General features: G+C 45.5%; 1 protein-coding gene across 2 annotated transcripts in view; it reads right to left on the minus strand.

Moving 5' to 3' along the window:
- Taf1b (TATA-box binding protein associated factor, RNA polymerase I subunit B) overlaps window positions 1-10754 on the minus strand; it is a 67522-nt gene extending 56768 nt beyond the window's left edge. Inside the window, exons 1-3 of one of the 2 annotated variants that reach the window (XM_006976616.4) lie at window positions 10639-10754; window positions 8472-8570; window positions 2968-3055 (exon numbers count right to left, since the gene is read on the minus strand). In XM_006976616.4, the coding sequence (XP_006976678.3) occupies window positions 2968-3055; window positions 8472-8570; window positions 10639-10656 (205 nt within the window). In that variant the 5' untranslated portion in view covers window positions 10657-10754. Of the gene's footprint in view, window positions 1-2967; window positions 3056-8471; window positions 8571-10539 lie in introns of both variants that reach the window. The other variant, XM_076559644.1, reaches the window with a different exon arrangement.
- Between the last annotated feature and the right edge of the window lie 830 nt (window positions 10755-11584).

The raw sequence follows: 11584 nt of genomic DNA on the forward strand, positions 1-11584 counted from the left end.
AGAAAGCAAACTTGAAGTGGCATTCTGCTTCTGTGAAAATGGTTGTAGGTTAGAGAGAAACTGAAAATTAGGAATCTGGTGCACACTGGTGCCTCGGTACCAGATGTATCCTAAGTATTTTATTTCCTCCCTTTTAAAATGTGTGTATGTGGCTTTGTGTGCAGTGTTCGTAATTGTTAGTGTGTGCGCGCATGTAGGTGGCCTGCATGTGGCTATGTGTGGGTGTACGTAGGTCTATGACCAAAGACAGGGTCTTCCTTGATCATAATGCATCTTTTTAAAAATTACTATTATTTCATATGCATGGATGTTTTGCCTGTATGTATGTACATGGACCACGTGCACAGGCATGTTGCCCAGGATCCCCTGGAACGGAGTTACAGACAGCTGTGAGCACCATGTGGGTGCTGGGAAGTGAGTGAAGGCCCAGCAAAGCCAGTGCTCTTGCCACCGAGCCACCTCTCCGGCCTGTCCACCTCTATTTTTTAACATGGGGTCTCTCAGTGAATCTAGAACTCATGGATTTGGCTAGGATCCACCTGCTTCAATCCTCCCAAGACTGGGGTTGCAGACGCATGCTGTCGTCATTAGCAGTCTATGTGAGTTTTGGGGCTCTGCCCTCCAGACCTTGTGCTCAGGTACATCACTGATGGTGCCATGCTCCCAGCTCCTAAACATTTTAAATGGACTATTCTCGTGAGCCTCACAACAACCCAAGAGGCCATGAAGAAATCTGCCAGAGCCGTCAGAAATGCATGTTTAACTATGGTAATGACCTGTGGTGGTATTGTGTTCCCCAAAATAATAAACTTATCTGGGGTCAGAGAACAGAAAAGCCACAATATTAAACATGAGGATAGGCAATGGTAGCACACGCCTTTAATCCTAGCATTCCAGAGGCAGAAATCCATGTGTTCAAGGAAACAGCCAAGCATGGTGACTCATGCCTGTAATCCCAGGGAGTGGTGGTAGAAAGGAGAAAGGTATATAAGGCGTGAGGACCAGAAACTAGAAGCATTTGGCCTGGTTAAGCTTTCAGCTGGTTAAGCTTCAGGCTTTTGAGCAGTAATTCAGCTGAGAGCCATTGGGATGAGGACACAGAAGCTTCCAGTCTGAGGAAACAAGACCAGCTGAGAAGTTGGCCAGGTGAGGTTAGCTGTGGCTTGTTCTGCTTCTCTGATCTTCCAGCTTCACCGCAATACTTGGCCCCGGGTTTGTTTTATTAATAAGACCTTTAAGATTCCTGCTACAACGACCAGCTGAAGAAAATGTTACAATGGCGAAGCCACTGCCGGCCAAACACGGAAACGCGTTCAAAGCACGCTATCGAGATTTCTCACGCAGGGCTTCGCAAGTCTGCTACTGACTCCCACATAACTTCTCCGCATGGAGAAGATTCAGACTCCTTCACTTACCGGACCATCCCAGGGCTCCCTGACTCCACTGACTCTCCCACTCGTCCTGGAAAGAGTCTCAGACATAACAAAGAGCCTGTGGTTTCTGATGATACAGAGGTTAAGAGGGTTAAACCCTTCGAGCTGAGGTCTGTACAGGGCTCCCTGGGCCCAGCCATGCAAACGTGGACACTGATAACACTGCGTTTAAACTACCTGCACGCTCCTACTGCACATAACATCACTGCTCTCCTGTGGCAGGTGAAGTGCCAATGTCTACACAGTGTTGACTATGAGACATTACCTAGTACAGCGTCCACGGTTCTGTAGACAGTTTAAGCCCAGACTACACATTAACTCCTCACATATATCAGAGTTACTCGGATAAAACTGGATAACAATCAGTCAGGCTTTGGCCTATAAAAAGCCACTACTGGGCTGGGGAGACGAGACAGATGGTTCAGCGATGAGGAACACTGCCTGCTCTCCAAGAGGACCTGGGCTCGGTGGCCAGCACCTAAACAGTGGGTCACGAGCATGTGTAACTCCAGTCACAGAGGGCCCCGCACAGACTCTGGCCTTTTAGGGTACCTGCACACACACAGTACACAGACATCCATGCAGACAAACACCTACATACATATACATAAAATAAATAATTTTTAAAGTCTTTTTTTTTTTTTTTTTTTTTGGTTTTTCGAGACAGGGTTTCTCTGCGTAGCTTTGCGCCTTTCCTGGAGCTCACTTGGTAGCCCAGGCTGGCCTCGAACTCACAGAGATCCGCCTGGCTCTGCCTCCCGAGTGCTGGGATTAAAGGCGTGCGCCACCACTGCCCGGCTTTAAAGTCATTTTTAAGTATGTGTTAGTATTGCAGCCTGCCCTCTGCTATTCATCTAGGAATGTCCATGTATTTCATATAAGTATGCCATGTATGTCTATTCCCAAGTTCATATACATGTATACACAAGCATATCTGCATGTATACTTTCACAGCTACCTGCTGTAGAACTGGCTACCGTCAGCATGAGGTCAGTGGTTTCTGACCTGAGAATCTAGCTGGTCCTAGCTAGTCACAAAAACACAAAACATCAGACAGATGTTTCTAGCTCCTTCTCCACAATGGCCCACTGTAAGGAAACCACCTGCAAGATGTTTCCAGCTCCTTCTCCACAATGGCCCACTGTAAGGACTCACTGGATTCACACCTGTGCTATAGCCATTTTAGGGAAAATTACCCTTTCCTATTTTAAAAAGGTATGTTCAAAATGCAATGTGAGAAATGGTGTTTGGAAAGTTGAATATGGTGTTTAACTTGCCTAAGCTGACAAGCCCACAGTTGAGCCATTCCAGAGAGTGACATCACAGTCCCCGGCACAGCAGGACGGACAGCTGCCCCACAGAAGTGTGCCTTACCGACCACCTAAGCTCCAATGCACCTGCTTCCAGTTTCACTGTCAGCCATAGCTTTAATGCTAGTTTGCTGGCACCTTGTCTGGAATTGACTGAAAGTGCCCTCCTGCGCCCTCAAGCCACGAGGGAGGCGTGAGCAGAGCCTTAAAGTTCGGGTGCTCACCGTGCTTGCTTCTCGTCCTCAGCCCCCTGCGGATGGAGTTGATCTTGGTATTAGGAATAACCGCAGTGCTCACAACTTCCTCAGATCTCTGCAGGGAACAGAAGAGACAGTGAGGAAGAGAGCTCTGTACCCCAGGATGCTCTGGGAAGAGTCTGGAAAACTCCCAGAGACTAGGCAGACGATGACGACGGTGAAACCATACTGTGCTGGTTAATCATTATACAGCTTTTTCATTTAAAATCGGGTTTCTGAAAGAGCTGGCACACAGTAACCAAACGAATACACCTTTACTTAAACAATGTAATTATATTTTAATTGAATATAAATTTAAAAAGCTGGGCATGGTGGCACATGCCTTTAATCCAGCACTCAAGAGGAACAGGCAGGCGGGTCTCTGTGAGTTTGAGTCCAGCCTGGTCTCCAGAGCAAGTTCCAAGACAGTCAGAGCTACACAGAAAAACCCTGTCTTGAAAAAACAAAAAAAACAAACAACAAAAAAAGTATTAAAAAATTAATTTAATTTAATTTTTTAAAAATAAAGGGAACTGCGTAAAAAATATATTAACTTTTCAAGGCAGACCAAGAATAAAATAGACTCAATTTTTTATCCATGCAAAATACACTTTACCACTAAACAATTTATGTTTAGGGACAGTGGCACATGCCCACCCACAGTCCTAGACTTAGGAGGTGAAGGCAGGAAGACCAGGAGTCTAAGGACAGCCTGGGCTACGTAGACCCTTCCTCAAAGCAAACAACAACAATCAACCAAACAACCAATTACTGACTCAGTGAGATTGCTGATGCCCCACACTGTCTGTCTTCTTCTTGGCAAAAATAGCCATTTGGGCAAGAAACTGTTCTTGCCTGGACTGCTTGACCAAATGCTGTATCAACTGGACATGCAGGACCCATTGGAAGGTGACCATTGAACTTTGCAAGGCAAAATGGTCCTTCAGGTTCCTGCTTTGCAGAAGAAACTGCCAGACATTTTAAGGACACTGAGAAAAATGACTGAGAGACCAGGCCTATGGGATAAAATGGATGCCCTAACATTGCAGAAGAACTTTAGGTGACTGTCCAGGAAGGCAGCTGTCTCTGTCATCCTAGATTTTTGGAAGGTGCTTACAATGACCTTCCTGTTTACTTAGTTAATATTATATCCTTCTGAGGTCTTTGATATAGTTAAAGGCTAGATAGTTATAATTATGGTTTTCCTTGGTTTTGACAGGAGATAAGGTAGATATGAAACCTTGGACTCACAATATAGGATAGATAGGATATCTTCTTTGATTTTGCCAAATACAAATAGACTAGATATTATAACTATAATTCATGCTTGATAACTGTTTTGTTATATGCAATTTTGCTGTGTTGAAGTTAAAGCCTTCCTTTTGAATAAAAAGAAAAGGGGAAATGATGGGTGATGTCATTCTGTATGCTGTGAAAATGTGTTGCTCTGACTGGTTGATAAGTAAAGCTGTTTGGACAATGGTGAGGCAGAATAAGGTTAGGCAGGACATTCTAAAGAGAGAGAGAGAAGAAAGGAAGAAGACAGAGCAGGGGAGACATTGCCAGCCGCCACCAGAAGAAGCAAGATGTACAGGTACTGGTAAGCCACAAGCCACGTGGCAAAGTATAGATTTATAGAAATGGGTTAATTTAAGATATAAGAACTAGATAACAAGAAGCCTGCCATGGCCATAGTTTAAAAATAATATTAGCCTGTATGTGTTTATTTGGGTCTGAGCAACTGCGGGATTGGCAGGTGAGAGAGATTTGTCCTGACCATGGGCCAGGCAGGACACAGGAAAACTTTCAGCTACAGCCTCCTCCTCTAGAAGCAGGGCCAGCCTGGTCTATACTGATCAATGCCAACTGTTATCAAGGGCAATTACCTCAGACTGATTTTCTTACAACCAAAAACAAAATACTGAGTCTGATTTCTAGAGAAAAGTAAAATTTTTTTAAAATAATAAATGGCATTACTGTATTTTTCTAAATTTAAAGATTGAGGATGAAGCTTATCTTTTTGTGGGGCCAGGGGGATGTGTTTCCAGATAGTCTGGGAAAGCCTCAAATTTGTGGTTGCCTTGCCCTTCAAGTATTGGAATCCCAGGCTATACCACACCAGCAGAATGAGTCCCATTAAGAATAAAAGGCAGGCTGGAGAGATGGCTCAGCGGTTAAGAGCACTGGCTGCTCTTCCAGAGGTCCTGAGTTCAATGCCCAGCAACCACATGGTGGCTCACAACCATCTGTACTGAGATCTGACACATAATAAATAAATAAATCTTTAAAAAAAAAAAAAAAAAAAAAGAAGAATAAAAGGCACAAGCTGAGGATGTAACCCAGCTGGTAAAGTGTTTGCCAAATAGGCCCAAAACCTAGGTTCAACACCCAGAAGCCAGCCTGGGCTGCACAAGGCCCTGTCTCAAACAAACAGAAGAAGAGACATGCCTCTAACACAGGATTTCTGGACTGCAGTCTCTCTGATTTTCAAAGCGATGTGATACACTAAGAAACCACTAACGCGGTTACTGAGAAAAGACAGGTAAATGAGGCACAAGGTGGGGGCGCTCCACACCTGACCTGTGTAGGACACAAACAGCGAAAACAGAATAGGGAAGGAAAGCTGAGCATCCCAGGAAGCTGTGACGAGCTGACTGGACGGTCAGGCTGAGGAATATCTGCACACCTAACAGAAACCTGCAGTATTTAGAACACCATGAACATCGTCAAGACAAAGGACTCGGAGCTCACAAGTCTCCCTTTGCCTTTCCACTCACAGAAACACAAGACTGCACAGAGCTGCAGATGCACACTGAGAACAGCGGTGATCTCTGCTGTTTGCATAGTCTTCCATTTCCTACTAGGAGCATGCATTGTTCTTATAAAATCTACTAAGATTCACATAATTTGAGCCCATTCTTTTATTAAATATTTAAGAACTTGCAAAAAACATACGATGTCTACACCGGCCAGATTAAGGGCCTCACATCCTTTGTCCTGACTAAAACATACCAGGAAAAAGCCTTCTAATTAGAAGGCTTCGCCACAGCAGAACTTCCACTTGTCACAGGCTCACTAACTCACGGGTCATCTCTTCACCCAGTGAATTTCAACACCTCCACACTACACAACTCCAGGAAGCACCAGCTGTACACTATGTGTTGACTAAGCCTGGATCAGTGTAACGCCAAAAGTAACAATGGACTGTTGTACAACACAGAGTTTGCCTATTGTGTGGAGGGAAGACTCTGAGGTTCATGGCCTTTTACAAAAACATGCAGGGACCAGAGATGTCATTAGTGTGACACATGCCTAGCGTGTAGAAGGCATTAGATCATCCCCTACACAGTAGGGAAAAGAAATGCCACCCACCTTCAAGAAATGTACATTACTCCCCTGGGTTGAGAGTCTTAAACACAAAACTAGGTAGTGATACTATATATTCTTCCAAACCAAAAATGATGGTAGATTTAAACAGACCGACCTTGCAAGACGCATCAAAGACAAATAAAAGCAGCCATTAGTTACGGCTGTTCAGCTCCTATAAAAACAGTGCCCTGACTCCACCTGCAAATGGAGACTCTTCCATCATGACATTCCGCTCCTTCACTATGTTTACGTTCGAGCAACACTATGAAATTAACAGTGACTAAACCACTAGGGCCTCCATGAGCATCAAAGCAGAGGACACACTGCAGACTCCAAGTGTCCAATCTGATGTATTTGTGTGCATGAGTACTTATGCATCTTGATGAGACATGTCTCCATGAGACCATCGCCATGATCATCGCCATGATCATCGCCATGATCAAGGAGATTAGCACTCAATCATTCCCCAGGGTCTTTTCAGTTAAGTATACATCCTGTTGATACCCTGTCTGACTAACAGGGACACAAACAAGCACCTGAGCTGTAGACTGAAGAAGCCACCAAGGAGACACAGCTGTGTGGGGCTAGAGGAACAGCTCAGGGCTAAGAGCATGTGCAGGTCTTACAGAGGACCCTTGGATTTCCACACCTATGTCAGGCAGCTCACAACGATCCCCAACCAGGCCCCCTCTTGTGGACTCCAGAGGCACCTGCACTTATATGCACACACACACACACACACACACACACACACACACACACACGCCTTTTTATAAGAGAAAAGCATTGTGTAACTGAGCTGTCAGCTAAATTAGCTATGCTTCTTAAGGGTTTTGTTTGTTTCACATCTTTTGTCCAGATTTTTAGTTGTCTGAGGTAGAAAGGCAAATCACTCCCTACCACACTCTATGTTAGGGCGCAGTCTCTCTTCGGCTCCTACTAGCCTTTCTGAAGAAGTGGTAAAGGAAGTAGCTGTTCCTTCCTGGCTCTGCACTTCCAGCAAATCCTTCCCTGTGGAGAACAGTCCTGGCATGTTCAGGCTCCAGCAGCAGGCTGTCCATGCTTTGATTACTTTGGTTGTGTATCAGAAAGGTATGCTCACCAGAACAAGACCTAGAACTTCCAATGTGAAGACAGCCTCATTTACCAAGGTTCCACAGTGCAGAGTGACAGTCTCTACCTCAAGAAACAGGTATGATGGGGTGAAATGAACCCTGGAGTTAGAAGACTTAGGTTCAAGTCCCACCTCAAATCTTTGCACTCCTGTGACATTAGTGAACTAACTCAACTGATGCCAGGTGTGGTGGCGAATGCCTTTGGTCCTAACTCTCTTGGGTCTCTCTGCCTTGGAGCCCAGCCTGATCTACAGAGTAAGACTGTGTCTTTAAAAACAAACAAACAAACAAAAAAAAAAAAAACCCACTAACTTAACTCATGAGCTCTACTTGCTCTGTCTGTCAGGGCATCACACTGTCTCACAGGTTGTTGTGAGGTAGAAATTACATAATATATGAGAAAATACTCAGTACTTCATAAAGGAATTACCCAAAGATAAGTGATAATGAAGCATGTTTCCAATACTCCCAGCAGTCCCCGATCATCTTATATCCCACCTTCCAAATCTCTACGCTAGTGCAACACATTAAAAACTCAAAAACAAACAAACAAAACATCTCTCAAGTGTTATGTTAGATATTTCCATATACACAGTCTACATGAAACATTCATTTATAAATGTGGCTCAACGTAATTTTTTATTTTCTTATTATTTTTTAGTTTTTTGAGAAAGGATTTCTCTGTGTAGCTCTGGCTGTCCTAGAACTCGCTCTGTACACCAGACTGGCCTCAAACTCAGAGATCCGCCTTGCCTCTGCCTCTTGAGTGCCTGGACTAAAGGTGTGTGCCACCACTGCCCAGGGGCTCAACGTAATTTGGAAAATTCATCTCCAATCTAATTTGCAGAGTTCTTAATCCAAGACTGTGCTCTTGAAGACTGTTTCTACTGGAATTTGGCCATTGAACGAGGAATGAAACCAGATGCATTTTTAGGAGTCAGGCCACACACCGGGCGGAAACTGCAATTTTAAAAGCATAAGCAGATTCGTGAGTGGCATGTTACTTACGTCTGTGACATTGTGGCAGGAAGTGCAGTAGTATTTGCCTTCATCGGTTAGGCCCCAGGAGACGGCAGCACATTGCGAACAGCGGTCCGTGAAGGATTTCTACAGAGGGCAGAAGAACTGTTATTGTCAGGCTGATCCACTGCATCTTTAACTTCATGGCTCTAAATTCTACCTCCAGGGTTCCTGGCAATTTCATCCCCAAAATTAAAAAAAAAAAAATCATAGAAAATTAAAAATACATTGGACTATCTATCTAGAAATAAGGAGTTCAGTCTCATCTGTAGTATAAAACACAGTATGCAGGGTGGTGGTGGCGCACGCCTTTAATCCCAGCACTCGGGAGGCAGAGCCAGGCGGATCTCTGTGAGTTCGAGGCCAGCCTGGGCTACAAAGCGAGTTCCAGGAAAGGCGCAAAGCTACACAGAGAAACTCTGTCTCGAAAAACAAAAAACAAACAAACAAACAAACAAACAAAAAAAAACAGTAACTATTCCACAAAACGACTAAGACGTGCAGACTGAGAACCAAGAAGGGAAAGGTGGACAAGGCTAAATTGGAAACAGAGACGTAAGGAAAACTCCCTGGAAGAGCTGAGGGAGGAAAAGATGACCCAGTGTATGGACAGGCAAAACAAAAATACAAAGATTAGAAACACTGTTGGCAGCCAATGCCTTTAATCGCAGCACTCGGGAGGCAGAGGCAGACTGATTTCTGTGAGTTTGAGGCTGGCCTGGTCTACAGAGCAAGTTTCAGGAGAGCTAGGGCTGTCTAAAAAAAAAGAAGAAAGAAAGAAAGAGAGAGAGAGAGAGAAAGGGAGGGAGGGAGGAACGAACGAACAAATGAACAAATAAACACTGTTGTTATTTCCTTTGAGGCACTGAAAACATACCAAAAGCAGATGTCTTAAGTTTTGATTTATTCATCCAGCAACATAAAGGGTATCAACTGTATGTGTATTAGCCATTTAACTGGGTGCTGGGCTGGGGTTCTATGTAAGCAAAAGGAGCATGGGATTCACTCGCGGTCTATATAGGTGGATCGTGGTGGGTTGTAATTTCAGTGGTATCAATTTATTATCTAGACTTTAATCATCCAGCATTCAACATTTATTAGTATTTACTGAGAGTCTACTACGAGACCCTCTATCAATATTCTGCCGGTGGACGCACCCCCCCCCCCCAGAACTGGTTCCTAATTCTCTGGTGTTTGACCTATGGGTCAGTTACTGAATACGCCTATCATAGTAAAAGTGCATTCCAGTTCAACAACATCTTGCTCATTTTTATGATGAGGTATAGGTACATGTGCTGGATAGGTTTGTGTCAACTTGATACAACCTAGTCATTTGAGGAGGGAACCCCCACTAAGAAAATGCCTCCATAAGGCTGGGTTGTAGGCAAGCCCATAGGGCATTTTCTTAATCAGTGACTGATGGGGGGAGGGCCCAGCCCATTGTGGGTGGTGCCATCCCTGGGCTGGTGGTCCTGGGTTCTGTAAGAAAGCAGGCTGAGGAAGCCATGGGGAGCAAGCCAGTAAGCAGCGCCCCTCCATGGCCTCTGCATCAGCCCCTGCCTCCAGGTTCCTGCCCTGTTTGAGTTTCTGTTCTGACTTCCTTCAGTGATGAACAGTGGTGTGGAAGTGTGAGCCAAATAAACCTTTTTCTCCTCAACTTGCTGTTTTTTTTTTTTTTTTTTTGGTCACGGTGTTTCTTCGCTGCAACAGAAACCCTAACTAAGACGGCACATTGGAATGTCCTTAGCAGGGGTCTGGAATGGATACCCAGACAGGCTGACTGACAAGGGGTCCTCGAAGGCATCACAAGTTCCTTACCCGCCCCAGCATCAAAGGGAGCTTTGCTGGGGGGTCCCCTCCAGAGAGGGTGAGCCATCATCCCACAGCCCCACAGCTTCACCCTCCTCCTGGCCCACGCCCCACGTGCACCAACACCCCACCCGCCCCGCACCTGCACCCCCACCCTCCCGGGCCGGGAACACAGCCTGGTTCCGGGCCGCGAGGCCGCCGCCCCCTCGCTCCGCCCTCTCCGCAGGTCACCGCCCCCAGCCGACACCTCCTCCCCGGGCTGCTCCTCCTCCCCTGGCTGCCCTCGGCTCTTTCAGTTAGGGAACACCGCCGAGTCCGACCTCTCCGCTGCCCCCTAGGTCCTTACGGTCTCCTCCAGATCCATCGCTGCCCGGCGGCGGCCACCGTTACCCAGGCAGCGGGAGCCGCTTCCGGGAGAGGCGGGAGAGCGCTCCGGCCGGAAACACAGCCCCCGCCTTCGCGTTCCGCTAATCTCCTTTGCCGCCCCTGCGGCTCGGCAGGACCCAGGCTCAGGCTGCAAGCCCGCAGTGCAGGATCAGGACCAGGCTCCAGTACCCGGCTCAGACCTACGAGGAAGTGTCTTTTTTTTTTTTTTTTTTTTTTGGGGGGGGGGAGGCTGGTATGTGTCGAGACAAGGTTTCTCTGTGTAGCCCTGGCTCCCTGGAACTCGTTATGTAGACCAAGCTATCATCAACTTAGAGATCCGCCTGCATTTGCCTCCTGAGTGCTGGGATTAAAGGCGTGCACCACCACCACCTCCCGGCTTCTAGATTTTACAAAACGTACTCTTAATGTTTGAGGTAGAGAACACAGATTGTTGAGTTAGATCTGGGTTTCCATTTGGATTTTTTTCTTCTTCTCCAGATCCTAGGAACCAAACCCTTGTACATGTTTGTCGAGTACTTCACACCACCGTGCAACATCCCCAGCTCTTACACCTAGATATCAGATCATTAATTTCTTTTTTTCTTGTGCCTCCACTTCCTCCTGTGTAAAAATTATATATTTACCTGTGAATACAATTAAGTCTTACAAAGTCTCGGTAAGTTTAGCTCTTGTCCCTTAGTTGAACACACTAATTCCTTGCTTCATTCCTTAAATCAAAGTTGCTTTAAGTTTTGGAGACTTAGCTGTGAACAAAATAAGTCTCCACCTTCTTGAAGATTATATTTATCTTATTATTATTATCATTATCTTAATTGTTTTGTTGTTGGGTTTTTGTTTGTTTTGTTATATTTTGTTGTTTGTTTGAGACAGGGTTTCTCTGTATAGCCCTGGCTGTCCTGGAACTC

Source organism: Peromyscus maniculatus, chromosome 22 (genome assembly GCF_049852395.1).
Source record: "Peromyscus maniculatus bairdii isolate BWxNUB_F1_BW_parent chromosome 22, HU_Pman_BW_mat_3.1, whole genome shotgun sequence".
Taxonomy (NCBI): Eukaryota; Metazoa; Chordata; class Mammalia; order Rodentia; family Cricetidae; genus Peromyscus; species Peromyscus maniculatus.